The sequence below is a fragment of the Tiliqua scincoides genome, chromosome 3 (genome assembly GCF_035046505.1).
Source record: "Tiliqua scincoides isolate rTilSci1 chromosome 3, rTilSci1.hap2, whole genome shotgun sequence".
NCBI classification, from domain to species: Eukaryota; Metazoa; Chordata; class Lepidosauria; order Squamata; family Scincidae; genus Tiliqua; species Tiliqua scincoides.
In genome coordinates this window covers 2038503-2065362 of record NC_089823.1, presented here as the reverse complement: position 1 = coordinate 2065362, position 26860 = coordinate 2038503, and the positions used below count along the sequence as shown (strand labels likewise).

Sequence of the window (26860 nt, the reverse complement as noted above, 5' to 3'; positions counted from 1 at the left end):
GCGTGGCGTGCGTGCCCTCATAGCAGGGCCTGGACTCCGCCATTTTGGTTTCCCGGGTGACTGAGCGGGCAGGCCTGCAGTTGCCGGGCGGGGGAGAGCGATGCTGAGCTGCCTGATGAGCAGGCCTGTGCCGCTCGCGCTCGCCCGCCTCCTCGGGGCCAGGACCAGGCGCGTGCCGGTGATTCGCGGAGCCTCGGCGCGGGAGCCGGGCAGGAGAGGAGCCGCCGCCGCCGCCGCCGGGCGCGAGGCTCTGCAGTACCTGGAAGCCGCCGCCAGGGGTCGCCGCGAGCCAGGCCTGCGGGCGGCGGAGAGCAGAGCGGCCAACCTGCAGAGCCGGCTCGTGGCCTCCAGGGGGCGACGCGAGGATGAAGCCTGGCTGCAGAGCGGGGCAGCGCTGGACGTGCAGGAGCTGGCCATGGCCGGCAGGGGGAGCAGAGCAGAGCCCGTCCTTGGCTTGGCCCCGGTGGCCGACAAGAGGGGCCCGTCCACGGTGACCTCCGAAGGGGGCTGGCTGCCCAGGCTCTCCTGCCCCGAAGGTCCGCTCCCCAGGGACCCCCAGGAGCCCAGCAGGCCGCGTCTCTGGCCCAACCCCGAGCACGCCGGGCACCACCGCAGCCGAGGGAGCCGGAGCCGGAGCCGGCGCGTCAGGGTCCCCGCCTTCTCCGCCACTGCCATGGCCGCCGCCGGGCTGGCCTTCTGCTACAGCAAGGGCCACCTGTCCAAAGGTGACCACCAGGGTGGGCTGCAGGAGGCTCCTCACTGGGACCTGCAGCGAGTGGGGGGCAGGTGAGGCAGCGCCTCCCCACCAGAGTCCTTTGAAAGCGCCGCTGCCGTGCGAGGCTTTGCACGTGGGTTGTGGGTGCCTCACACAGAGGCGGCACTTAGGTGGGGAGGCTCTGCCTCACCCACCTCCCCACCCATTGCACGTCCCTGCTCTGCATGTCACACTTCAAGCAGCAGAGTGTGTGGGTTGTGGGTGCCTGGGTGCCTCACGTGGAGGTGGCACTTTCTCAAAGGCTGTGCTTCACCCACCACCCTCCCACTGCACATCCCTGCTCTGCATGTCACACTTCAAGCAGCGAGTGCTGTGTGTGGGGAACAGGGTGGCCAACCTTTGGGGAGGGGGGAGTAATGTGTGCCAAGGAATTGTGGAATACTTAAAGCTAGGGCCAGGATCAATCAATGGCAGTTTCTTGAGCTCAGTGACGTAGCTAGAGGGGATACAGGGGTAGTAATTGCACCAGGCTGTAGGCTTTCTGGGGATAACACTGCTTGACCACCCATCCACACAATTCCCTCCCCCCCCCCATCACTGCTTTCATCTTGTAAAAAGTTCCTGAAAATCAGCACTCTGAAAGAGGGGCAAAGGGGATTGCAGTCTCTGGTCCCTTGTTCCCCTTGCCCTGTAAATTTTTCAGTTAAAAAAAGAAACCTGCAGGTGTGATATCTGGGTCACACCCAGAAGCACTTCTGGGTGTGATGTGGGGAGCATCATTTTTAACTTTGCGCTGGGCTCCAGAGTGACTGGCTATGCCATTGCTTGAGCCAGGTCTGTGATACCACCTGGTATTCCACTGTTGTCCCTTCTGCCCAGCCAGTCAGGGCCTAGGAACTGGCATGTTCTTCCTGAGCAGTGGTGATACTTTGTGGATTTCCTGAACATGTGTCAGCTGCAGCATCTTTCTGTACTAGCTGGGTGTGATGTGGCTGCCCAGATGTTGGCAGAGAGGAGCAGGAGGGAGAATGAACGTAGTGAGCTTGATGAGCACAGAGCGGGGAATGTGTTCCGCATGGTAGCTGAACCCATGCATCAGGTCCTCTTGGAACACCCTGTTTGGCAATTCTGGGACCAGGCTGTGAGAACTGGAGGCATTCCCTGAATAACAGACTCATCTCAGCCTACTTAATTTTTACACCACATTCGAAATGGCACCTGCAGCTCTTTGAAGGCTGCAGCCTCAAGATCACACTCTGGAGCAAACTGGACTGGTCAGCTGTTCCCAGTGGTGACAAAACTGTGCATTGTTCTGCCTAAATAGCTTCAGGTCTGCCTGTCGCACAGGCATTGCATGCCTGCTTCAAAGGTGGTTTTCTAGTCTTGCACCCCTCTGTGGCCACTTCAGATCCGGTGGATACAAAACTGCCAGGCTGGGTTTTATGTTCTTTGGCATTACAGTTTGGCCTTTGTTGCATTAGCACTTCTGAATTCCCTTCCCTTTCCAAGATGGTTTGGAAGTGAAGCAAGGCTCCATCTGCTTGCTAAACCACAGAATTCAATTTGGCTGTTTTGTTTACTATTGTTGCACGCTTATTCAGCATTGATTAGTCTTTCTTACAACAGCAGTTGTTGCAGTGCTTAGCTGGCCTGTGTTTGTAAAAAGGACAGTGAGCAACTTTGTAGGTTGTAGGATTTCCAAGAGGCAAGGCAGCCCCCACCCCATCCTGCTCCAGTCATTAGGGCAGCCTATCTCAAAGTGAGGGGGGGGACGCACCTGCCACTTTCCCTAATGTGATATCATCATCTCTGTGAACTAAAGGCAAATGCTAGGGGTTGACTCTGTCTCCATTTGTAAGCAAACTGAGGCCACCTGCAAGCAAAGCAGTGGTTTGTAGTCATCTGTGCAAGAGTCCCTGGGCATGCCAGAGTTGATAGGTTTGCACAGGATATTGAAGGGAAAGCTCCCTTAACTGTTTGGTGTGGACTGGGTGTGCTCTGGGACATTCCTTGCTCAGGAGCCAAGGAATGTTGAGATGTCAGTTGGGGAGATGCAGGATTTTGTTGCAGGTCCCGCTTGTTTCATCATTTCCTAAATTCATCTCACTGCCCTTAGACGTGGCACATTTTGGCCTGGCTGGCCCACTAGCCTTTGCCAACTGGAATGTGTGAGGTGAAACGAGCCCTGGAAACTCCAGATGAACTGCCCAGTCCTGCATCCCAGGTGGAAGTGTTGAGGTTGCTCCCTGAAAGCAGACGAACCCCATGTGGTGCAGTTCCTTGAGTGTTGCCAGAAGGTGGGGTATTTCAGCCAAGTATTGAAGGAGCTGCCTGCCTCCTCCCCAGGCAGGCCCTGCTCTGCTACTCCTTGAACCTGATTGGCAGTGACTCTCTTGGCTTCCAGACAGAGAATCTTTCAAGGGCCCAGGCTGTGCCTTCCTCCCTTGTCTCTTCAACGTACAGCTGTGGTGACTAACTTTATTTGGTGACCTCGTTCCTGCTTCTCTTCGGCTCTCAGGGTGGTCTTTTTGTTTTCTTTATGTTGGAGAGTGTTGCATTGTTATAGGGCAACATCGGAGCCTAAATTGGTTCACAAATGAGGAAGTTCATCCCCCATAACAATATTGTGGAAGGCCTGAATTTGGAAGATACATTGATGCTTGTTTTAGTGGAACACTCTGAGCAGTTCTGATAAGGTTGCTGCGAGGTGTACAAGTGGATCTTATTTATCCGTGTTAGTTCCAATCCGTGACTCTGCATGATTAACAAAAAATGTGTTGTGCTAAATTCCATAGTTACACAAATATGCTGCAGCCTGACACTTCCAGATGGAAGGAAACTAAGGCAGCTGTTATCAATCCCCTCCCCTCCGTACTCAGCCCTCCCTGTTGCCAGCTGCCCAGCTTCTTTCACAGTTGGGATGCTGATCTTTTAAGAGTCCAACCCTTTGCATTTTTACTCAGAAGTAAGCCCTATTCCAGTCAATGGGGCTTACTTCCAGGAAAGTGTGGAGAGGATTGTAGGCTATATCTCATGCTTTGCTTGGTGGGAAGGCTTGCTTGTGTCAGTAATAGCCTGCACCATGGGGGGGGGGTTGCTTGTGTTGTTGATTGCCTGCACCATCTTAATGGGGGGGGGGAATTTGGCAAACACTCCCTGGATTTTTTAAAGCAATGCCCTCTGTTGCTACCACACCTGCCCCTGTGTGTGTGTGTGAGAGAGAGCTCCACCTTGCTGCACGTGTTCTGGCTACAGAGATTTTCGACCCCCCTTCCCTTCTTCAGCCTCTTTGCTGGCTCAGGGGCTCCAGGAATGTTATTGTTCCTTTGGGAGGGGAACCTCTTCCAGGGTTCCAAGGCTATTTCTCTGCCTGGGCAAGGCAGAGCCTTTTTGCAGTATTTTGGGCTGCCTGGAAATCGATATGCCAGCACAGGGCAAAGGAGGCAAAGGTGTGTGTGACTTTCAGTTCCCCCACATCATTCTCTTTAAGACAAATCAGCAGATAAAAAATCCGTGGATAAATAGGCTGCAGCTGTATAAAGGAAAATAATAGACCAGTCTTATCCTTGGCTGGCCCAGAGTGTGCTTTGGTACTGGCGCAGCTTTTACTGCATGCCATGGACCTGCCAGGAACCATCGCCAATGCAGAGGGAAGTCAAAACCTTTATACATGCCTGCTCCACCACTGCCTTGTCCCCAGTGGTCTACTCAGATCCACCCCAGCTCTTTGGCTGGTGTAAATCTGAATGGTTCTAAGGGGGTGTTTTGAACTGAACCAGAGGCATAGGATATTGGTACTGCTGCTGAAATTCACCCCCAGCCTGCCCTTGACACACCTCTGACCAGTCTCAATCCCCCCCTTGAGGCTTACCTGCTCCGGCAGGGGCTATGGCCTATTTAATGCACACACGCTGGCTGCCCTGGCATACACATTGTTGCAGCAGCTGTCACACCAGCACCCTGGACCTTACACTGGCAGAATGTGAGTTCCATCAGCACAAGGATAGGGTTGGGTAAGATTGGGCCACACACTTAAAAATAAGCAGCTTCATCTTTGAGGGTGGCTGTCAAGGTCCTGAGCAATACCTGGAGACACCTCCTTCTGCCTTACTCCTGGTGATTCCTCCTCCTTGTCTCTTTCAGAAGAGGCTCTGCTAGAAGCTGCGAGGGTCAGCAATGCTTCGGAAGTGAGCAGGTAAGTCCCCCTTCAGAGGCTTTATTTGTCCCCTGAATTAACTGTGAAGTGTGAGGGATGCAGCCTGTGGACCCTCTTCTGTTTGTCTGCCCCCTGAGATGTGCGTAACTGGATTTGTCCAGTCTGAATGAATGTTGTTTGCTAACTCAGTGAATGGGTGATGAAACTATCGATGCCTTTTGCCTTCCCATGAAGCACGTGGCTTGGCTCACTTGCTGGAGTGACGTCATTACTACAGGACTGGCTCCAGGTTCTTGTGTGTTCAGATTGGAATGCAGCTCCATTCTCCCACTCCTTTTTGTTGCCCTCTTCTTCGTGTCGTCCCAGTTTCTGGAATGCCCCTTTTCCCAAGGGCTGTTGCTCTCTGACCTGGCACCACTGACCCCTGACCTGGGCAGACTCCTTCTGGCAGATGCTGCATCGCCTCCTCCCACAGAGCACTTGGACCTGCACTGAGCACCACCTGCAGATGGGTGCCTGCTGCTGCCAGCATCGTTCCCCTACCTCTTGCATGTTTGTGCATGGCAGTGATTTGGAGGGCTCCCATTGACAGTGGGTTTGCCCCTCTTGTTTGGGCGTAAAGTGCATTGGTGTGCCTGCAGGAGGGGGGCTGATGAACAGAGAGTCCTGCACTGGCCCTTGCTGCTCTATGACTTATTTGGAACATCTGCATGGAGACCTTCACTTTTAAATGATCCTATAATCATAGAGTTGGAAGGGACCTAAAAGGTCATCTAGTCCAACCCTCTGCCTAGCAGGAAATCCTCCTAGAGCATCTTCAGAAGGTGCTTGTCGAACCTCTGCTTGAAGATTTCCAGCGAGGGAGAATCCACCACCTCCCTGGGCAGTCTCTTCTACTGCTGAACCACCCTTACTGTTAGGAATTTTTTTCCTGCTATCCAGTTGGAATCTCTTTTGTGGGAGAAGTTGGATCTAGTTCTACTTTCAGAGGCAGTTAAGAACAAATGTGTCGCTTCCATATGACAGCCCTTCAAGTATTTGGAGAGCTCTATCACATTCTCTCTGAGTCTTCTCTTCTCGAGGCTAGACATACAAGTTCCCTCAACCTTTCCTCATAGGGCTTGTTCTCCAGCCCTCTGATCTTTCTCATTGCTCTCCTCTGATCTTTCTTCAAGTGAGGTGCCCAGAATTGGACACAGTACTCCAGGTGAGGTCTGATCAATGCAGAGTAAAGTGGAACCACAACTTCTTGCAACTTGAAAGCTCTGGTTCTACTAACGCAGGCTAAAATTGAATTTGCCTTCTTTGCAGTCGCATCACACTCTGACTCATGTTCATCTTGTGATCCACTGCAACTCCAGGATCCCTCTTACATGTTGTACTGTCAAGCCAGGTATCTCCCATCCTGTTCCTGGGTCTTTGGTTATTTTTGCCTAAGTGCAGAATCTTGCATTTGTCCCTGTTGAACTTCATCTTATTCTTTTCAGCCCATCTATTTCAGCACATCCTGAGACTGTAGTCTTCCTTTGTAATTGAAAAGATGTTGGTGGGCCGCCCAGATTCTCACGGAAAAAAGGCAAAAGGAAAACATTGAGGCTGAAGCTGGTCTGTGCGCATTCTCGCTTTGAAGAGCCAGTGGTCCTGAGGCCCTGTCTTTGCTGTGGGGAGCAGCTGAGTCCACGCCTCTTGCTTTGTCCCACGTCCTTTGGCGACAGGCTTCCTATATGCATCACCCTAACTCTCCCCTCTGTCTCCCTCTCCCTGGGCTCTCCCTCTCCCTGGGCTGCCCGAGCTTTGGAGATGGTCCTTAGCTTCCCACCTGCAGGCATCTCTCAGGAAATGGGCTCACTCTGGTGCAGCCGAGGTCTGGACTCTGTCAAGGCCACTGATGGGCAGTGCGCTGGCCCTTGTCAGTAATTGCAGGAAGCCACATTATCTTTGAGTGAGTGCAGGCACCCCCCCCCCCGACCAGCCATCCTGGCAGCGTTCTGGTTTAACTTCCCCAACTGCTGCTTAGAAAATGTTTGGTCAGTGACATTTTGTGAATGGTTTGCACAGCATTTAATTTGGGAGGCAGCCTTGTTTTTGGTTTGAGTGAATCTCCCTCGACAGACACGTATCGCCTCTGAATGATCTGGTTGACGTGCATTTTCCAATTTCTCATTTCCACGTTTTCTCTGCCTAAATGGTGCCTAGGATTTAAAACAAGCCTCTTTCTTGTTTCAATCACGTGTGGGGCTGGTTCCCCTCCCCCCCAAGAACTGGCACTGCTTTTCCAGACCTGCTTGTCACTGTGATCTGGTGCTGCCCTCAAGGTGCACAGCATCTGTGGCCAGAGACCTGCAGCCAGTGGCGTCACTAGGGTTCGCGTCACCTGGTGCGAGATGCCAGTGCGTCACCCCCCCCATGCAGTGGGCGGGGCAACACCCCAGGTGGTGGGCGTGGTGATGTACCATCATTCTGCCCCCACTGGTTTTTTGGCTGTACCTTTTGAATAGAACATAGATAGAACACATTCTGCATGAAATTACGCACTGATTGTTATATAACATGCTGGTATTATTCCTCCAAACTGTGATTTTAGTGATTTTGGTCACTAGTGGTGTCACCCCTCCCCAAGGGTGTCAACTTACTAACACCTTATTGCAGCAGTTCTCAAACTTTTAGCACTGGGACCTACTTTTTAGAATGACAGTCTGTCCAAGACCCACCAGAAGTGATGTCATGGTGGAAGTGACATCATCAGGCAAATTAAAATAAATAAGAATAAATAATTAAAGTAAAACAAATAATTAAATAAGCAGAAGCCAACCCTGTTCCACCAAGTGAATTTCCTCTGTAGCCTGCCTACAATAACATTCCCCCCCTCCAAAACCAGTAAGATTTTCAGCCTTGCCCAGTGCCCAGTTCAATTTAAGCACTTCTGTTTAAACCAGACCACTGGCAGGATCCAGCTGGCTTTGCAAGTCTCAAAAAGGTTCAAAACAGCTGACGCCTCTGTTTTGATCCTTTTTGGGAGGGAGGCTGCCTTCTGGAGCACTTGTTGAGCTCCAGGTGCATAGGATCAGGACCATTCTGGTAGCCTTGCACTCTCCTTCACCTGATCTTCCACACCAGCCAAGGCATGTATGCTTACTTGCAAATAAACATGACTATGAGGCTTAGTTTAACTTTCCATAGGGCTCAATACATTTATGTGCTTGGAGGGAGGAACTTCCTTCTCAAGTGTTTTTGGGAGCTGCGTTCATTGGATCAGGACCATTCTGGTGTTGTTGGATTCCTCTCGGCCTGCCCTTTCCAACGGGCTAAGACAAGTTCGCCTACTCACGAGTAAACGCACGATATGGCTCGCTTTCACTTTTCATAGGGATCCATGCATTTTTTGTTCTCCAGTTTTTTGGCCATAACGTTTGAAGGAAAGGAGCTATTTCACTCAGGTTTTTTGCATTGTGTTCGGCTCATAATTCTGCATCCAGCGGTATATAACGTGATGGGGTTATTCCTAACCACTGTGATTTTAGAGTGTCATCCCCCAGTGTGTGTCACCTCCCCTGTGCGTGTCACCGGGTGCAGCCCGCAACCCCCTTGTGGCGCCACTGCCTGCAGCATCCAGCCGCCCTCCCATGGAGCCTGGTGACCTCTCCCTCTCCTCCCTTGTTGTGTGAGTTAGGGAATGATGTGCTTTGGTACCTGCCCCAGGATAAGACCCAGGCACTGAAGAATGCTGCTCAGTTCCAGGTCTTTACAGAGGAGGGGCAATACATGGGGAGGATGGGGCTGGGAGGAGAAGGTCCTTCAGGATTCGGGACCTATCTCAGCCATTACCTTCACACCAGCAAGGCAAGTCAGGGGTTAGGTGGTGCAGCTTCCTCTTGCATGATCTCAGGTGGTGCTCCCCAGCCTGAGCACACTGCTAGGACTGCTGGGAGGGGCTAGGGATGCTTAGGGACTCTCTCTGCTGAAGGGTCTCCTGGTTGCTGCTGCTGCTTCCCCTTTCCTCTGACACTTCTCCTGCCCCCTTCCTTCCGCTCTCCCTGGGATTCTGGGAAGAGAATGCTTCACCTGCTCTCTTCTTTCATCCTAGGCTTTCCTACTGGCCCTTCATTTCCTCCTGTATTCTGTTGTTTACCTTCAGTTTCCTTTCTCTTTTTCCCTTGTCTTCCATTAACATAAGAACATAAGAAGAGCCCTGCTGGATCAGGCCAAAGGCCCATCTAGTCCAGCTTCCTGTATCTCACAGTGACCCACCAATGTCCCAGGGAGCACACAAGACAACAGATACAATATGCATCCCGGTACCCTCCCCCACATCTGGCAATCAGAGGCAGCCTGCCTCTCAAACCAAGAGCTTGCACACACCTACTATGACTTGTAACAAGTAATGAACTTTTCCTCCAGAAATTTGTCCAATCCCCTCTTAAAGGAATCCAGGCAAGATGCCATCACTACTTCCTGTGGCAAAGAGTTCCACAGACTAATTACACGCTGGGTAAAGAAATATTTTCTTCTGTCTGTCCCGACTCTCCCAACACCCAACTTTCGTGGCTGTCCCCTGGGTACAGGCTTTTGCCAGCCTCTTCTTTTTCCTCTCTGCCTCCCTTCTCCGTTTGAATTTTCCCCCCACCACATTCCTACCCATCCTTCAGAATCACCGTTGGCCCCAAGGCTGATAACATTCTGAGCCTCAGAGCCTCTTGGTGATGATGTCATTGCGAAGCACCCAGTGGGGAAGCCCCAGCCATTTGAAGCCCTGTGCAACTTGGATCATAGTGACGGCCACACGTATCCGAATGGCCTGAGTGCTGACTCTCCAAGACTTTTCCGCTTGTCTTGTCCATTTGCAAAAACCGCTTTGTGAACTTTTTGTTGAAAAGCTATATATAAATACTATTAATAATAATATATGAAGACCTACCAATCACTTGTTTTGCACTCTAAGCCCACAGGTTTTTAAGCAAATGGGCTGATGGGGCAGGCTGGCCTCCAAGAACTGGCACCGTGTGGGGCCTGATCTGGTCGTGACAGACCAGCATGCTGGTCCTCTTAGAAACTTGTGCTCTGAATGGTGCAGACATTCTTGCAGAGAGGAGGGCACATCCTGAGAGGGAGAAAGTTTTCCTGGCTCCCAGCTGTGTAACAGCAACATATTGGGAAGGGAAGTGGCATTTTTCTGGCTGCTGTGAACAGAAGCCTTTGTTTGTTGTGGCAAAAAGTTCAAGTTTCCAGCTTCCTCTTCCTCCACCTGTCAAGAGGGCAAAGCAGGCCTGGCTTGCAGGCACTGAGCACAAACTCAAACATGCCCTTTGGGCTTCAGCATTAAGCAGCAGCGACCCGGAGTCACTCACCCAGAACTCGTGGGATCGGAGACCTGAATAGAGACCCATATGTCTGGGATGGGGGAGGGGTAAAGGGCAGGGGAAGCAAAGTGCCTGTGATGCACTTCTCTCTCAGATAAATCTCTCACAAAAACCCTTGACTTCCGACAAGCAGACTTCCCTCAAGTGAGGAGGCTGGTTAGAAGGAGGTTGAAAGGGAAAGTAAAAAAGGAAGGGAAGGTAAAAAGAGTCCAGTCTCTACAGAGAGCATGGAGGTTGCTCAAATCAACAGTAATAGAGGCCCAGCGGAAGTGTATACTGCAAAGGAAGAAGGGCTTGACTGAGTTCAGGAGGGTGCCCGCATGGCTAACCAGCCAAGTTAGAGAGGCCGTAAAAGGCAAGGAAGCTTCCTTCCGTCAACGAAGTCTTGCCCTAATGAGGAGAATAAAGAGGAATATAAACTGTGGCAAAAGAAATGTAAGAAGGTGATACTGGAGGCCAGGCGAGACTATGAGGAACACATGGCCAGCAGTATTAAGGGGAATAATAAAAGCTTCTTCAAATATGTTAGAAGCAGGAAACCCGCCAGAGAAGCGGTTGGCCCTCTGGATGGTGAGGGAGGGAAAGGGGAGATAAAAGGAGACTTAGCGATGGCAGAGAAATTAAATGAGTTCTTTGCGTCTGTCTTCACGGCAGAAGACCTTGGGCAGATACTGCTGCCGGAACGGCTCCTCCTGACCAAGGAATTAAGTCAGATAGAGGTTAAAAGAGAAGATGTTTCAGACCTCATTGATAAATTAAAGATCAGTAAGTCACTGGGCCCTGATGGCATCCACCCAAGAGTATTAAGGAATTGAAGAATGAAGTTGCTGATCTCTTGACCAAAATATGCAACTTGTCCCTCAAAATGGCCACGGTGCCAGAGAATGTCATACCAATCTTTAAAAAGGGAAAGAGGGGGGACCCAGGAAACTATAGGCCGGTCAGCCTAACATCTATACCGGGTAAGATGGTGGAATGCCTCATCAAAGATAGAATCTCAAAATGCATAGACGAGCAAGCCTTCCTGAGAGAGAATCAGCATGACTTCTGTAAGGATAAGTCTTGCCTCACAAACCTTTTAGAATTCTTTGAAAAGGTCAGCAGGCATGTGGATGCAGGAGAACCCATGGAGTTTCAGAAGGCGTTTGACACGGTCCCTCACCAAAGGCTACTGAAAAAACTCCACAGTCAGGGAATTATAGAGCAGGTCCTCTCCTAGATTGAGATCTGGTTGAAGACCAGGAAACAGAGAGTGGGTGTCAATGGGCTATTTTCAGAATGGAGAGAAGTGAAAGCGGTGTGCCCCAAGGATCTGTACTGGGACCGGTGCTCTTCAACCTCTTCATATATGATCTGGAGATAGGGGTGAGCAGTGAGGTGGCTAAGTTTGCAGACGACACCAAACTTTTCTGAGTAATGAAGACCAGAAGTGATTGTGAGGAACTCCAGAAGGATCTCTCCAGACTGGCAGAATGGGCAACAAAATGGCAGATATGTTTCAATGCAAGTAAGTGTAAAGTCATGCGCATTGGGGCACAAAATCAAAACTTTAGATATAGGCTGATGGGTTCTGAGCTGTCTGTGACAGATGAGAAGAGAGATCTTGGGGTGGTGGTGGTCAGGTCGATGAAAGTGTCGACTCAATGTGTGGCGGCAGTAAAGAAGGCCAGTTCATTGCTTGGGATCATTAGGAAAGGTATTGAGAACAAAATGGCTAATATTATAATGCTGTTGTACAAATCTATGGTAAGGCCACACCTAGAGTATTGTGTCCACTTCTGGCCGCCGCATCTGTAAAAAGACATAGTGGAAATGGAAAAGGTGCAAAAGAGAGCGACTAAGATGATTACGGGGTTGGGGCACCTTCCTTATAAGGAAAGGCTATGGCGTTTGGGCCTCTTCAGCCTAGAAAAGAGGCGCCTGAGGGAGGACATGATTGAGACATACAAAATTATGCAGGGGATGGACAGAGTGGATAGGGAGATGCTCGTTACACTCTCACATAACACCAGAACCAGGGGACATCAACTAAAATTGAGTGTTGGGAGAGTTAGGACAGACAAAAGAAAATATTTCTTTACTCAGCATGTGGTCGGTCTGTGGAACTCCTTGCCACAGGGTGTGGTGACGGCATCTGTCCTGGACGCCCTTAAAAGGGGATTGGACAGGTTTCTGGAGGAAAAATCCATTACGGGTGGCAAGCCATGATTCGCATGTGCAACCTCCTGATTTTAGAAATGGGCTATGCCAGATGCAAGGGAGGGCACCAGGATGAGGTCTCTTGTTATCTGGGGTGCTCCCTGGGGCATTTGGTGGGCCACTGTGAGATACAGGAAGCTGGACTAGATGGGCCTACGGCCTGATCCAGTGGGGCTGTTCTTATGTTCTTATGATGCAGCAGGAGATGCCTGGAGACGAGCAAGTTATTGGGCCCGCCATCTTCCTTGTGGGGGCTTCAAGCTCCTTTTATACCCCGAAGTTATCCCTGGCCAAGATGCAGCTGTTTCCCTCACCTTACCTCGAGGTTGTTCCGCTGTCTTCCAAATACTTTCTTTCTAGAGTGTTTGCTCTTAGATGTTTCAGTCCTGCTACCACCCTAGAAGTGGCAGGTTGTGCAGCACCGACTTGGCAACTTGCGAAAGCTCCTGTGGAGGAGATGGGGAAGGGAGTGGCTCGTCTCATTTGAGGGTGCAGAGCCATTCACACCCCCCCCCCCAATGTGGAACAACGTTCCCTCTTTTATGACTGTGTGCGAAGCTCAACAGTGACTGTACAGGGCCGACTCCAGAGCGCTCCACGATGACATCATTGCTGTTGCTAAGCTCTGGAGTGCTGAGAGGGCAGCTGTGGGGGGCTTTGATTAAAGGGTGCAGCTGCTCAGTTTACTGAGCTCTTTTTAGAGACCTGGAGAGGTTGTGTTGCCTGCCTTTTGCTTTAGCTTGTGGCTTGGTTTGTTCCCTTGAGCCATGAGGAGCTTTCCGGTGCACCTGAGGCTCACCAGGGGTTTGCTATGCTGTGAATCAGGCCCAGCGTGGCCGGTTTTTTGGCCCATTCCTTGCAGTGATGCTGTTCTTTGAAGAGTAAGATTCTGTACGTTGGCCTATCATGGGCTAATGTAGTAATGATATTTAATGATTTGCAGAGCACTTTTCAGAGATGCCCAAAGCATTCCACGTTCATGATCTTATTGTAAACCCTAACAATTACCTGTGAGGTAGGTCAGCACTGTTATTCCCATGTTGCAGGGGTTGAGAGCAGTTTGTCTAAGCCCACCCAAGCAGGCCAGAGCAGAGGTAGGATTTGAATCGAGAACTTCATAATTTATAGTGCACTTTGCCATTACGCTGCATCAGTTCTTGTCCGAGTGAACCTTTCTTCATCTAGCCAAACTTAGTCTATAAGCATCTGAACATATGAAATAGTGTAGCAAAGGTGAGGGTCTCCTGTTCAGCACCGGGGCTTTTGGCTTTTGATGGCCCCCCATGCTGCTGAACATCCACATGAAGCAACCAATTGGCATGTTGCACAGTGGTGCATACCTTTACCTTCTCAAGCAGCTGAGGTGGAGTTCCTGAACCAGCACCTAAAGTCAGTGAAGGAATGGATGTGGCCAAACATGCTGAAACTAAACATGGGCAGTATTTGGAATCTCTGCATTTCAGTGCTTATTGACATGACACACAGAAGGGAGGCTACGTTTTCCCACACAGCAGTTTCCAATGCAAAACCTTCCTGTGGCTTTTGGGGTCAGTGTTGTGTGAACTTGCTGTGTCTTTGTTCCCTTCTTTCCTCCGTTCCACTGCCATCCTCCAACACCGGTGATTCTGTCCGGGCTCTGGAGAGCTTCTTTGGCTGCCTGGACTGCAGCTTTTATGTCTTTCTCCTTTCTTGTCGGTTGGTTATTTGTGTATCTGCTGTGGCCCAGTTTGGTGCCCATAAGGTCTAGAAGCAGATTTCTTTCCCCCAGGAAAACTTCATTCTTGCAGTAGAAGCTAGGAATAGTGCCCTGTGAACATTCCTGGTAATGGGGAAAGGGTGAGAATTGCTGCCCTTTCCCTCTTTTTCTCTTTGCATCTCATGATGCATTGCCTCTCCTCTTATCTTGGAGAGGCCTCTGTCAGAGCTGCTGCTCTGCTAGCAGATGAGGAGCACAGCCCTGGTGGCAAACATAAGAAGAGCTTTGCTGGATCAGGCACAAGATCCATCTAGTCCAGCGGTGGTCAGCCAGGTCCTTAAGAAGCCTGCAAGCGGGTCATGGAAGCAAGAGCCTTCATTCAGGTTGCCCCCCTGCAGCTGGTGTTCAAAGGTGAATTGTCTCTGGACATGGAGGTTCCATCTAGCAGAGCCATGGACAGACCTATCCACTTGAAGTTGGCAGAGCACCTAATTTGCATGACAAAGGTTTCAGTAGTTCCAGGGAGAGTCAGGAAAGATTCCCACCTGAAACCCTGTTTAGCTGTTGCCGGCCTGCGTAGAAGGTGCTGAGCTAGTCGAAGGCGAAAATGTGTGTGATGAGGGACACTGGCATCATCATTCAATAGATTTAGGCTCTCATGCAAATCCCAGGGTCCGGAATGTGTGCTGTCGCTGTGTCTTTGCATACGCGTGCAGCTCTTTAGAGGCCATTTAGCTGAGCTCCTCAGGCCTTATTTGGTTAAAATGCGGATAAACATCCTTAAACATTGATCAGAGAATTTTATTTAATTAGCAATAAAATACCCCTGCTGGTAAATACATTTGGTTGTCTAGGAGCTGAGCAGTGGTCGTCGCTTTATCGATTTGTCGTGATTAAATCAGGCTGGGAATATATTAATGATGATCACGAGTGCCCCAAACATAAAGTTCAGCTGTTTCACCAAGCTGCTAAGTTGCTCAGCACCAATGTACTGATTTTAAAAAATGCCCCTAATTGAAATGTCAATGCAAGTTATGCTGTTGGATGGCAGTGCCATTATTCTACATCCTGGGTTCCAGGCTTCAGCATTTCAGTGAGCTAAGCTTAAGCCGTTCATATTCCATTTCTAACCACAGGCTCTGGTCCTCTGACATGGAGGTTCCTGTCACTGACCTATGGATTGGTGCTAATTTGTTGCTGACTCTTGCTGTGATGAGCAACGAAAGAGGCTCTTGTTTGCCGCAGTGACACTGTTTTTGTCCCCTGAGGCCAACTCTTTAGTGAGCATTTGGATCCCAGTCCCTGTCCTTTGCTCACAAGAACTTCCTCAAGAGCTGTGCCTGTTGCCAGTCTGCCTGCCTGCCTTCCCCCTCATTTTTCAAGATCAGTTGCTTGTCACAAATGCCTTTCTGACCCGAGAAAGACCTGTCAGCGGTTCTTAGCCACTGCTGGAAGTACTTGCAGGCTAACCAAGTTTGCCAGAGCAGAGCTGTGGGCATCAACCTGTCCTGCTTTTCTTTCTGGCAGCTGACCCTCAGAAGATAAGCAGGAGCCAGACTCTGGCATGGTTTCAGTAAACCTGTAGGCACCTGGCAAGGAGGGGTGTTGTCTCCTATGCAGGGTCTGGGAGCAAGGCCTTTACGCCAGAGCGTGGGTGGTGAATGTCACTTCTAGGTTACAGGAAGTTTAGGCAAGGTGGGGGAGACCAGGACCTGCTCTGAGGGACTCCCCCACCCACCATCTGTCTTCTTCCCTGGGGTCTCCACCACATCCTCAGACTGAGGAAGTTCAGGTCCTGGGATTGTGACCCTTGTAGGGAACTGAAAGCACTGTAAAAATATTTCAGAGGTCCTTCATTCACATGTTGAAGCGGGTTCTGTATGAGAATAAGAAGGTAGTTTTTACACTTTGTTTTACCCTTGTGTAATTTGTGTATTTCGTATTTGAGATGTAGGTTTCATTTTGTTTGTTGCTGTTTTAATGGTAACTAATAAAACAGGTTGTTTTTTAAAAGGCAGAGCAGTTTTGCATCTGAACCCTGAAAGTGTTGTAAACATGAACAGTAAGATTAAAACCAAATGCCTCTGCTTGCATTAGGCTTTGTTAGTTTTATAGGCATGTGAGAGGCATTGCCCTATCAGTGCATGAGTGCAGATGCATGCAGAGAGTGTGAATTCAGACAGTTTTAGGCAACTTTTCTGTTAACAGATACTCAAGGCAGCATGGGATAAAACAGCCCCTGCTAACTGGGCAAAAAGGCACCTTTCTTAAAGTGTGTTTAGCAGCAGAGAGCAACTGTCCCTCTTTGCCCATTTCAGGAGGGCGTCTCTCCCAGGAGCTGTTTGCTGGTGTTTCTTCTGCATCTGCTTTGATTGAGAGCCCTTTGAGGATGGGAACCATTTATTCATTTATTTGCTCTTTTATGACTTTTTTTTGGTGAAAAGCAGGGTGTAAATCTTCTTAATAGTAAATAGTAATAATAAAATCAGCGAATTGTAGAATAAAATTTGGTTGGCATAAAATGGCAATCAGAACAATTTGTCGTCAAAGGCCTTGGCCTGGTGCCTGACAGACAGCAGCATAGCCTACCAGGCCAGCCTTCCTGGGGTGAGCAGTGCAGCTGAGAAGGCCCTTTACCACCCTACTCATCCTATCTCTGAAAGTGATACCTGTGGTTCTACATTATTTGTGTATCAGACAGACAGAGGTATTAAACATGTTGACCAGAAAGCTGACACTTAATATGTATGTGGCTAAAGACACAGTGATTACTCAGAATGCCTGAAAATGGAATGTTTATTATACTATACACCTTTCTCTCAACAGTGGTGGTGGGGGGCATTATGCAGATCCTGAAATAATGAGACATGTGGTATTCCCATAACTCAAAACACCCCGAGTACTGGAAATGTCTGAAAAGGACATGGTTACACCTAGTGGTCCCTTTATCTTGTAAGAAAGGCACCCCCAGAACAAATTAAAGCTGATGTGGGCAGAATGTAGAACAGTGGAAATGCTGGGAATATACTTCCTGTATTTGTGTGGGCTTGTGGAGGAGAAGGACTGACAGTGACAGCCAGGAACATTCGTGTCTTCTGAGTTCAGAATGCAAGCTTTATTCTGAGTACCATATAAAATCACATGGGCTTTGCTGGCCATCAGGTGTATCAGGAGGTTAAAAATACTTTTGTTGCAAATAAAAATCTGAAATTTGGTGCCCCTGTTGATCAAGGCATCTTGGTTGCTTTCAAAGTCAGAAAGCAGGATATTTTTGAAGTTTGGGATACAATATCGATGCTTTTGTGTGAACAGAAGGCACTTTCATCTTCAGAAGAGAGGTGTTTTTCACCAGTGTCTCCTCCCCTGAAAGGGGGGGGGGAGCTGAGGAAAGGACAGGCCAGTCAGTTTGCATCAGTTTCCTTCAGATCCACCTGATAACTGTTTCCCTTGTTTACATGATTCTGTCTAGACTGGCAGTACTTGGACTTCTTTGGCACAGACCCCGACTGGACTTTTGCCTTTTTGAGAAGAAGTACAGGGTGTGCAGCATTGCATGTGACTGTGTCTGCTCTTTCAAACACTCCTGGCTGTGACGTGATGTGCTCACTTGACTCCTTTGCAGACCTCTTTACTGCAGTGTTCTCTGCTTGTGGTGCACAAGCACAGTGGGTTTTGTGGATCGATGTCTGGTGGGAACCTGATCTTAGGGATTTGCTGCCTAGACAGCGTTTTGAAAGGCTTGTACAAATTAACGGCCCTCCTTTTGCAGGTGGTGGTGGGGAGGAGAGTGGCCTCAGTGGCTGCTTTGGGTCCCTTCTGTGTCTCTTTCAAACATACAGGCTCATCTTCGCTAACAGGCACATTCACTCTTTCTCTGTTCAGGTTGTTGCAGGAAGGGGCCAGCGTGAACGCTCGACACAAACTTGGCTGGACAGCTCTGATGGTGGCTGCTATAAACCGAAATTCAAGGTAAGTACTTATGTTTGTGTACCTCCTTTTTGCCAATTCCCTCCAGGCAGTTTACAATTTAAAATATTAAAACAAAACAAAAAATTCAGGCTCAGACAAACAACTGAGCAGCATAATCGGCAGATGACACTCAGCCCAAGGACCTCAGCCCCTCCAAGGCCTGGCAGAACAGAAGTGTTATTTGCTTCTGGAAAGAGGTGAACAAACAGGATAATAGTTGGTCTTTAGCTAAGGGGGGTGTGTCTGGCACGTCCTGGGTGCCCTTGTGTTTAGAAGGATACCTTTTGGCTTCCTGAAGCAGGAGTTCCACAGCAGCCAGACCAAGTCATCCAGGGCCCCCTCAGCCCTGCAGGAATTCTGCAGTTGCTGCTCAGTGGCCCACTGTGAGTGGCCTACATAAAACCTATGATAGCAGGACAGTAACAGAGAAACTCAGTCCCAGTGCCAACTGCTGGACATTCTCCTGCAGTGAACCACATTGGAATAAATGACTTCCTGGATGTCTATCTGTCTGTATAGCACTTCTGTATAGTCTGCATTCGTCCACCTAATAGCCTGGTAATGTAGACAGTGAATATTTTCATTGCACAAATGAGATCCCTGGGCAATGTGATTTTGATCCAACAGGCAAATCCTGGCATAGAGCTGCTGCTGTTTCCCACCTGCTTGGTTGACTTCTGTGTCTGGGGTGCAGCAGCCTCTAGGGAGTGGAGCTGTGGTCTGAACTGTGGCTTGTTGGTGGTCTGTGAATTCAGACACGATGGCAAGCCACCATTAGCACATGCTCTGGTTTGCAAGCTGGTATAGCTGTTTAACAAGCTGTGGCTTGGCATTAGGAGGTTTGTAACACCTTCAAGCCTGTCAGATTAATTGTAGCATAAGTGTCCATGGGCGAGGGCTCCCTTCTTCAGCCATGTAAGGAAGCTGAATGCATGTTCTTCCCCTGCTTACCTCACTCACTCATCTTTTCCCCTGCCTTCTGTGAATTCCTGTGAAGAATTTTTGATTCTAACATCTAAGCATCTGAGCTAAAAATTGCTAGAAGGATACTGCTAAAATGAGCTCTGCTATTGCTGAGACCAGGTTAAGGCTCCAGCCCCACATTCCCTCCAGAAACCTGAATGAGCAATGAAAATGGGATGCGATTCATAACTTGTTAATTTTATTTTGGTATGAATGATAAAATGACTGAATTAGTCTCATGTGGTTCCTTTTTTCACTCATTCTGAAACAAAAAAACTCCTCTAGCTGTAGAGTGAAGGATCTGATCTACTCACAGTCTTGTTGAGACAGGCTTTAGCTCTATCCCGCTCCATCCTAAAGCTTTAGATTGTCTAGTAGCACACTAAAAACCATGATGTAATTGACAAGATAGAGCAGTGGTTCCCAACTTTTGAAGCCCCTGGACTACTGAACGAAAAATTGGAATTGTTGTGGACCATATGCAACTTTACCTCCAGTGCCCTGCACATTCAGAATACAATATGTTTGGTAGCCCATGGGAGAGCACATAATGAGACACTGTAAGTGCCAGCAGCGGTTCCAAGTGGTCTGTTCTCAACCCTCTCCCGGAAGCCTCTCCTGAGCAAGCACTACCCACAGCCTAACAGAGAAGGCAGAGGACCAGCCACAGCCAACGTTTCAGTGGTCTGTGGGGGAGTGCTCACTCAGTGGGACACTGGAAGTGATGAAAGGTGATTGGTTTTTTTTCCTGAGTCCTTGTGGATCACTTTTCAGGGTCTCGCAGACCACTTGTGATCCACAAATCATAGATTGGGAACCACTGAGGTAGAGTAAAGCACCCAATTACATATGGAATACTTATTTAAGGGTTCCATTCTGGACAATCATGCTTAAGTTGAGCTTTGCATAGGTCAGGGCACCTTCCCCTCCTCCCCTCGCTGCTTTTTAAACACAGAAGGGCAGTGCGGCACCTTTTGGCATCCATCACCTTTTGATGGGAAGCAGAAGCATCCAGAAAGCACCAGACATGATGTGGATGTGCCTGTGTGGCTCCTTCACCCCCACCTTCCCCAGTAGCCAGTGCTGTTTAGCTGCAGATAAGGCACAGAAGGTGGATAATGGCCTGCAGTGAGCCCTTTGGCGTGCAAGATCACCTGCACTTGGGAAAGAAGGAGCCTGGTGACTGCTGCTAGCTGAACGGAGCCACCCCTTTGTGTGCTTGCATGAGCAGCCAGTGGCATTTGCTGCTTGGTGTGTGGGGCAGATATTCTGACCGTTGCACCTGGGCTCCTGTGGCTCCAGCTGTCACTCATGGGAATCTGGCAAGCTGCAGAGACTAGCTTTAAACGCTGCAGCCCAGTATGCTTGCCCTCTGAGCCTTCCTCCCTGCAGGCCCTGACTTCAGTGCCTCTGTTGCTACAGCCACAGAGGTGCTATTGGCAAGTTGTAGAGCTGCTTGGGTTGTCCCTGTATGGCTCCCATTGTTTGTGGGCATGTCTGCATTAACAAACAAACAAAAAACAACCAGTGAGTTCAGAATGAGGCTAGCCAGGCTCAAGTGCCTCTTGCCAGCGGAAGAGACCTCTGACTTTGTTTGAAATCAAATTAGCAGTGAGCAAACCTTTGGTAATCGGGGACTTCCTGTCTATGGGAAAGGGTTAAATTACCATGTACCTGTTTATCCTTGGTGATGGAAATGATAGAAAGAAAATAATGAGGGTTTCCTAACAGAAAGCCATGTCAACTGAAAAGACCAGGGAACACTTCTTAAAGTTTCCATTTGATGGCCCACCTCACCCCAGCAGTGTCTTTTCTAGTGGCTGTCTGCTGGTGTTCTTTTTGCATCTTTTTAGATTGTGAGCCCTTTTGGGACAGGGAGTCATTAGTTATTTGATTTTTCTCTGTAAACCGCTTTGAACTTCTAGTTGAAAAGTGATGTATAAATACTGTTAATAATAATAATGGCTAATGGCATTGCTGAAGAGGCAAACCACTTGTCAGTGTAGGTGTTAAGTTTCCCCTTCGATGCGCCGTGAACACTGATCTGGCTCTTCTCATTTTCCCTTATTATTTTCAGTGCGGTCTTGGGACTGACTAGTTAAGAGTGTTCTCTTAATTTTTACTGGAGAAGAGGCAGCCAAGACTGAGAACATAAGAACAGCCCCACTGGATCAGGCCATAGGCCCATCTAGTCCAGCTTACTGTATCTCACAGCGGCCCACCAAATGCCCCAGGGAGCACACCAGATAACAAGAGACCTGCATCCTGGTGCCCTCCCTTGCATCTGGCATTCTGACATAGTCCATTTCTAAAATCAAGAGGTTGTACATGCACATCATGGCTTGTAACCCATAATGGATTTTTCCTCCAGAAACATGTCCAATCCCCTTTTAAAGACGTCCAGGCCAGATGCCGTCACCACACCCTGCGGCAAGGAGTTCCACAGACCAACCACACGCTGAGTAAAGAAATATTTTCTTTTGTCTGTCCTAACCCTCCCAACACTCAATTTTAGTGGATGTCCCATGTTTCTGGTGTTATGTGAGAGTGTAAAGAGCATCTCTCTATCCACTTTATCCTTCCAATGTATAATTTTGTGTGTCTCAGTCATGTCCCCCCTGAGGCGCCTCTTTTCTAGGCTGAAGAGGCCCAAATGCCGTAGCCTTTCCTCATAAGGAAGGTGCCCCAGCCCAGTATTTATTATTATTATTATTATTATTATTATTATTATTATTAACAACAGTATTTATATACTGCTTTTCAACAAAAAGTTCACAAAGCGGTTTACAGAGAAAAATCAAATAACTAATGGCTCCCTGTCCCAATAGGGCTCACAATCCAAAAAGATGCAGTAATCATCTTAGTCGCTCTCTTTTGCACCTTTTCCATTTCCACTATGTCCTTTTTGAGATGTGGTGACCAGAAGTAGATGCAATACTCCAGGTGTGGCCTTACCATCGATTTGTACAATGGCATTATAATCTTCGCCATTTTGTTCTCAATACCTTTTCTAATGATCCCAAGCTTAGAATTGGCCTTCTTGACTGCCACCGCACATTGGGTCGACACTTTCATCGACCTGTCCACCACCACCCCATGATCTCTCTTCTGATCTTTCACAGACAGCTCAGAACCCATCAGCCTATATGTGAAGTTTTGATTTTGTGCCCCAATGTGCATGACTTTACACTTACTGACATTGAAGCGCATCTGCCATTTTGCTGCCCATTCTGCCAGTTTGGAGAGATCCTTCTGGAGCTCCTCACAATCACTTCTGGTCTTCATTACTCAGAAAAGTTTGGTGTCGTCTGTAAACTTAGCCACCTCACTGCTCAACCTGTCTCCAGGTCATTTATGAAGAGGTTGAAAAGCACCAGTCCCAGGACAGATCCTTGGGGCACACCGCTTCTCACCTCTCTCCTTTCTGAAAATAGCCCATTGACACCCACTCTCTGTTTCCTGGTCTTCAACCAGATCTCAATCTAGGAAAGGACCTGCCCTCTAATTCCGTGACTGTGGAGTTTTTTCAGTAGCCTTTGGTGAGGGACCGTGTCAAACGCCTTCTGAAAGTCCAGATATATAATGTCCATGGGTTCTCCCGCATCCACATGCCTACTGACCTTTTCAAAGAATTCTAAAAGGTTTGTGAGGCAAGACTTATCCTTACAGAAGTCATGCTGATTCTCTCTCAGCAAGGCTTGCTCATCTATGTGTTTTGAGATTCTATCTTTGATGAGGCATTCCACCATCTTACCCGGTATAGATGTTAGGCTGACCGGCCTATAGTTTCCTGGGTCCCCCCTCTTTCCCTTTTTAAAGATTGGTATGACATTCTCTGGCACCGTGGCCATTTTGAGGGACAAGTTGCATATTTTGGTCAAGAGATCAGCAACTTCATTCTTCAATTCCTTAATACTCTTGGGTGGATGCCATCAGGGCCCAGTGACTTACTGATCTTTAATTTATCAATGAGGTCTGAAACATCTTCTCTTTTAACCTCTATCTGACTTAATTCCTTGGTCAGGAGGAGCCGTTCCGGCAGCAGTATCTGCCCAAGGTCTTCTGCCGTGAAGACAGACGCAAAGAACTCATTTAATTTCTCTGCCATCGCTAAGTCTCCTTTTATCTCCCCTTTCCCTCCCTCACCATCCAGAGGGCCAACCGCTTCTCTGGCGGGTTTCCTGCTTCTAACATATTTGAAGAAGCTTTTATTATTCCCCTTAATACTGCTGGCCATGTGTTCCTCATAGTCTCGCCTGGCCTCCAGTATCACCTTCTTACATTTCTTTTGCCACTGTTTGTGTTCCTTTTTGGTTGGCAACCTTCAGTCTCAAAAGACTATGGTAGAAGCCTACAGCACCTGGTATTTCCAGGTGGTCTCCCATCCAAGTACTAACCAGACCTGACCCTGCTTAACTTCTGAGATCAGACAAGATCAAGCATCTGTTCCTTTTTATTCTCTTCATTAGGGCAAGACTTCCATTTACGGAAGGAAGCTTCCTTGCCCTTTATGGCCTCTCTAACTTGACTGGTTAGCCATGTGGGCACCCTCCTAGACTTAGTTGAGCCCTTCTTCCTTTGCGGTATACACTTCTGCTGGGCCTCTATTACTGTTGATTTGAGCAACCTCCATGCTCTCTGTAGAGACTGGACTCTTTTTAACTTCCCTTTCAACCTCCTTCTAACCAGCCTCTTCATTTGAGGGAAGTCCGCCCGTTGGAAGTCAAAGGTTTTTGTGAGAGACTTGCCTGGTATTCTTCCGCCGACATGCAAGTCGAAATGGATTGCAGCATGATCACTGTTCCCCAACGGCTCAGTAACATTGACATCTCTAACCAGGTCCTGAGTACTGCACAATATTAAATCCAGAGTCACCTGTCCTCTGGTGGGCTCCATGACTAGCTGCTCTAAGGCACAGTCATTTAGCACGTCAAGGAATCTGGTCTCCTTGTCCTGACCGGAACACAAATTGACCCAGTCAATATGAGGATAATTGAAGTCCCCCATGATTATAACCTTGTCCCTCCTTGTCACCTCCCTGATCTGTTTCCTCATTTCAAGGTCCCCTTCTGATTTCTGGTCTGGAGGGCGATAGTATGCCCCCAGTATTGCATCGCTCCTCAGGCCTGGTAATTTAACCCACACAGATTCTACGGTGGAGTCAGACCCGCCTTCATTCTCTACTTTGCTGGATTCTATCCCTTCCTTAACGTAAACAGCCACCCCACCTCCAACACGCCCCTCCCTGTCCCTCCTGTAGAGTTTATAGCCCGGGATTGCGGTGTCCCACTGATTTTCCGCACTCCACCAGGTTTCCGTTATGCCCACTATGTCAATGTTTTCCCTGGTCACCAGACTTGATTGGCCAGAACTAGAACTTTAAAGAGGCTTATCAGTCATGCAAATGAGTTAGATGCTGGACCACTGGCACAGTGTGTTCTGTCTGCAATTCACGTCATAGGCTCCCATTCATATTTTCAAAGGAATGTGTCCAGCTCTAGGCTTAAGAAATATGATGGAATAAACATCAACGTCCACAGTAATTGTGGTATGAGGGAGTTGGGAGACCAGCAGGACTCTGGAACTTTTACTGCGAGGCAGGGAGTGCAGTGCACTTGCCTTATGTGCTTGTGCCCAGCCTCTCTGGCCTGAAAGCAGCACGCCAATTGCTCTGCCCTGACATCCCCCAGGTTCCCAGGACAATCACTATGTTGTCTTGCAACCTTTAAAGGCCGCTCTTCAATGTATTCAGTCTACAACTAAATTCAATTAGTTTTTATTTAAAGATGAAGCGGGAGAGGGAGAGAAATCCAATTTTAGGAAATGTGGGACAGTGAGTTGGAATGGGCTTTGATGTTACAACCTCTCAGGGGTGCTTTACTTAGTCACAAGTTCATAAGCAAAAAAGGCTTAATTATTTGAGAAAACACAGGATTAAACGGGTGCACAAAGGCTGAATATCCGCTCTCGGGCGACACGATACGAATCCATGTGCCGAGTTCGTGTGTGGTGCAAACTTTGATGTGTACTATGACAAGCTGAAAGTCGTGACCCCCTCAGGGAGCTCCTTAAGATAGGGCAAGAGGTGGGGGCCTGGGGTCTGTTTGTTTAACTTTGATGTCCGAACAGCAATGGTTTCCCTTGTTTGCGTGGCTGCCGAGGGCTGGGTTTAGAGCCCCCCAACCTTTGCTGATGGACAATGGCCAGCGACGAAGTGTGACGATTGTTGACCATTCCGAGTGACCGGTGGACCAGAACAAGGTTTGGGGAGGTGCAGCGATGAGGAAAAAGGCTCTTCATGGTACAATAATTGGCTCAGATGGTTCTTCTTCTCAGCTTGCACCCAGATTTCTGCCCTTTATCTGTAGAAGTGGCTTAAAGCCATCTATGTGCTGAACCTGCCTTGGAAGCATCATGACAGTTTCTAGCACAAGATGTTTATGGGAGTGACTGTTTAATCTAATTACTTTCCAGTTCTTTTTTAAAATGGCACTCAGTGGGGACAGCCTTCAGTAACACAGGCCAACACACACTTTGCTTCCGTAAACATTACACCAATTCCTGGCTATATTTGGGGTGCCGATTCCAAAATGGCGTCTGTTTTGCCCTATCTGTTTTGCCTTCATGAGGAAGCTGCTTGAACCATTCACTAATGAGGCTATACTATATCTCCAAAACTAGACGTGATAGGGCAAAACGGATGCCATTTTTGGAATCGGTACCCCAAATTCATATCAAACCACCATAAAGTTTGGGAAAAACTTTTCTGACCCTCAATTTTGTAGGTCTATTTTGTAATGAAAAGTTAGTGAAATCGTTTCCCCTTGAAGTCCTAGAAGACTACAAGGGCCATCCTTGTTCGTGCTCTGTTCCCATCCCTGGGACCAGAACTGTGACTTGAGTTTGCTTCAGCACACCTTCCTGTTCCTAGTTTTATGCAGAGTCAGAAACCTGGAAGCAATTCCAAGGTGGGTCTGCTTGATCCACAGGTGTGTGTTATGTCTAGGTCCCCAACCGTGCTTGAACCTGGAGCCTTCAACTTGCTCTTAGAAATCAGCATCAAAGGGACAGTTCCACAAATCCACTGGCTTGCAGAGTTGCTTGCCCACACTTGTTCCTGCTGCAGGTGTTCTCTGGCTTTTATTATCAGCTGTCTCATGAGAATGTAGAATCTCAGATTCTTTCTGACTCCTTATAATTTATTTCTACATCTCACGTGCCTTCTCTCAGTATGTGCTGCTGAGTTAACCAGTACTGGAAATGAGACAGAGGGAGACTTTTTCAAGGTTGTTCAGCTTCAAGACTAAACTAAGACTTGAACTGGGAAAGATGGACTGCAGTTCACGAACCAGAAGCCTGTGTACTTGGAATAGCAGTGCTGTGACGGAGTAAACTGTATGGCCTTGGTCACCACATGTGCTGGCATGTTCTGCCCCTACTTTTTCAGATGGTCTTCAAGAGCAGTCCCACATAAAGCATGTTACAGTAGTCCAGTCCTGATGTCATCAGTGCATGGCTTGGTGTGGTCAGGCCTGACTTGTATACTTGTATTGCTTGAATATCCGACTGTATGTTCCATCTGTTACAGTCCAGGTCCTTGAAGAGCAATCCAACAGGTCCTCTCAAGATCCTGCTTCTTCTCTTCCTTCGTCACCTTCTTCCTTCGCTGTTCACAGTAGCTGCTGTTATCTTGACTGGCTTGTTCTCATAGTGATTATTAAGTCTGGGGTGCTTGCCATAAGCAGCAGATCCATAGAATAAGGAACACCCCTACTGGCAAAATAAGTAGAGAGCTGGGTTGGTTG

General features: G+C 48.5%; 1 protein-coding gene across 1 annotated transcript in view; it reads left to right on the top strand.

The window, feature by feature from the left end:
- Positions 1-59: 59 nt before the first annotated feature.
- CLPB (ClpB family mitochondrial disaggregase) overlaps positions 60-26860 on the top strand; it is a 107672-nt gene continuing 80871 nt past the window's right edge. The window contains exons 1-3 of the mRNA XM_066619900.1: positions 60-725; positions 4859-4910; positions 18006-18092. Coding sequence (XP_066475997.1) covers positions 101-725; positions 4859-4910; positions 18006-18092 — 764 coding nt within the window. The 5' untranslated portion in view covers positions 60-100. The remainder of the gene's footprint in view (positions 726-4858; positions 4911-18005; positions 18093-26860) is intronic.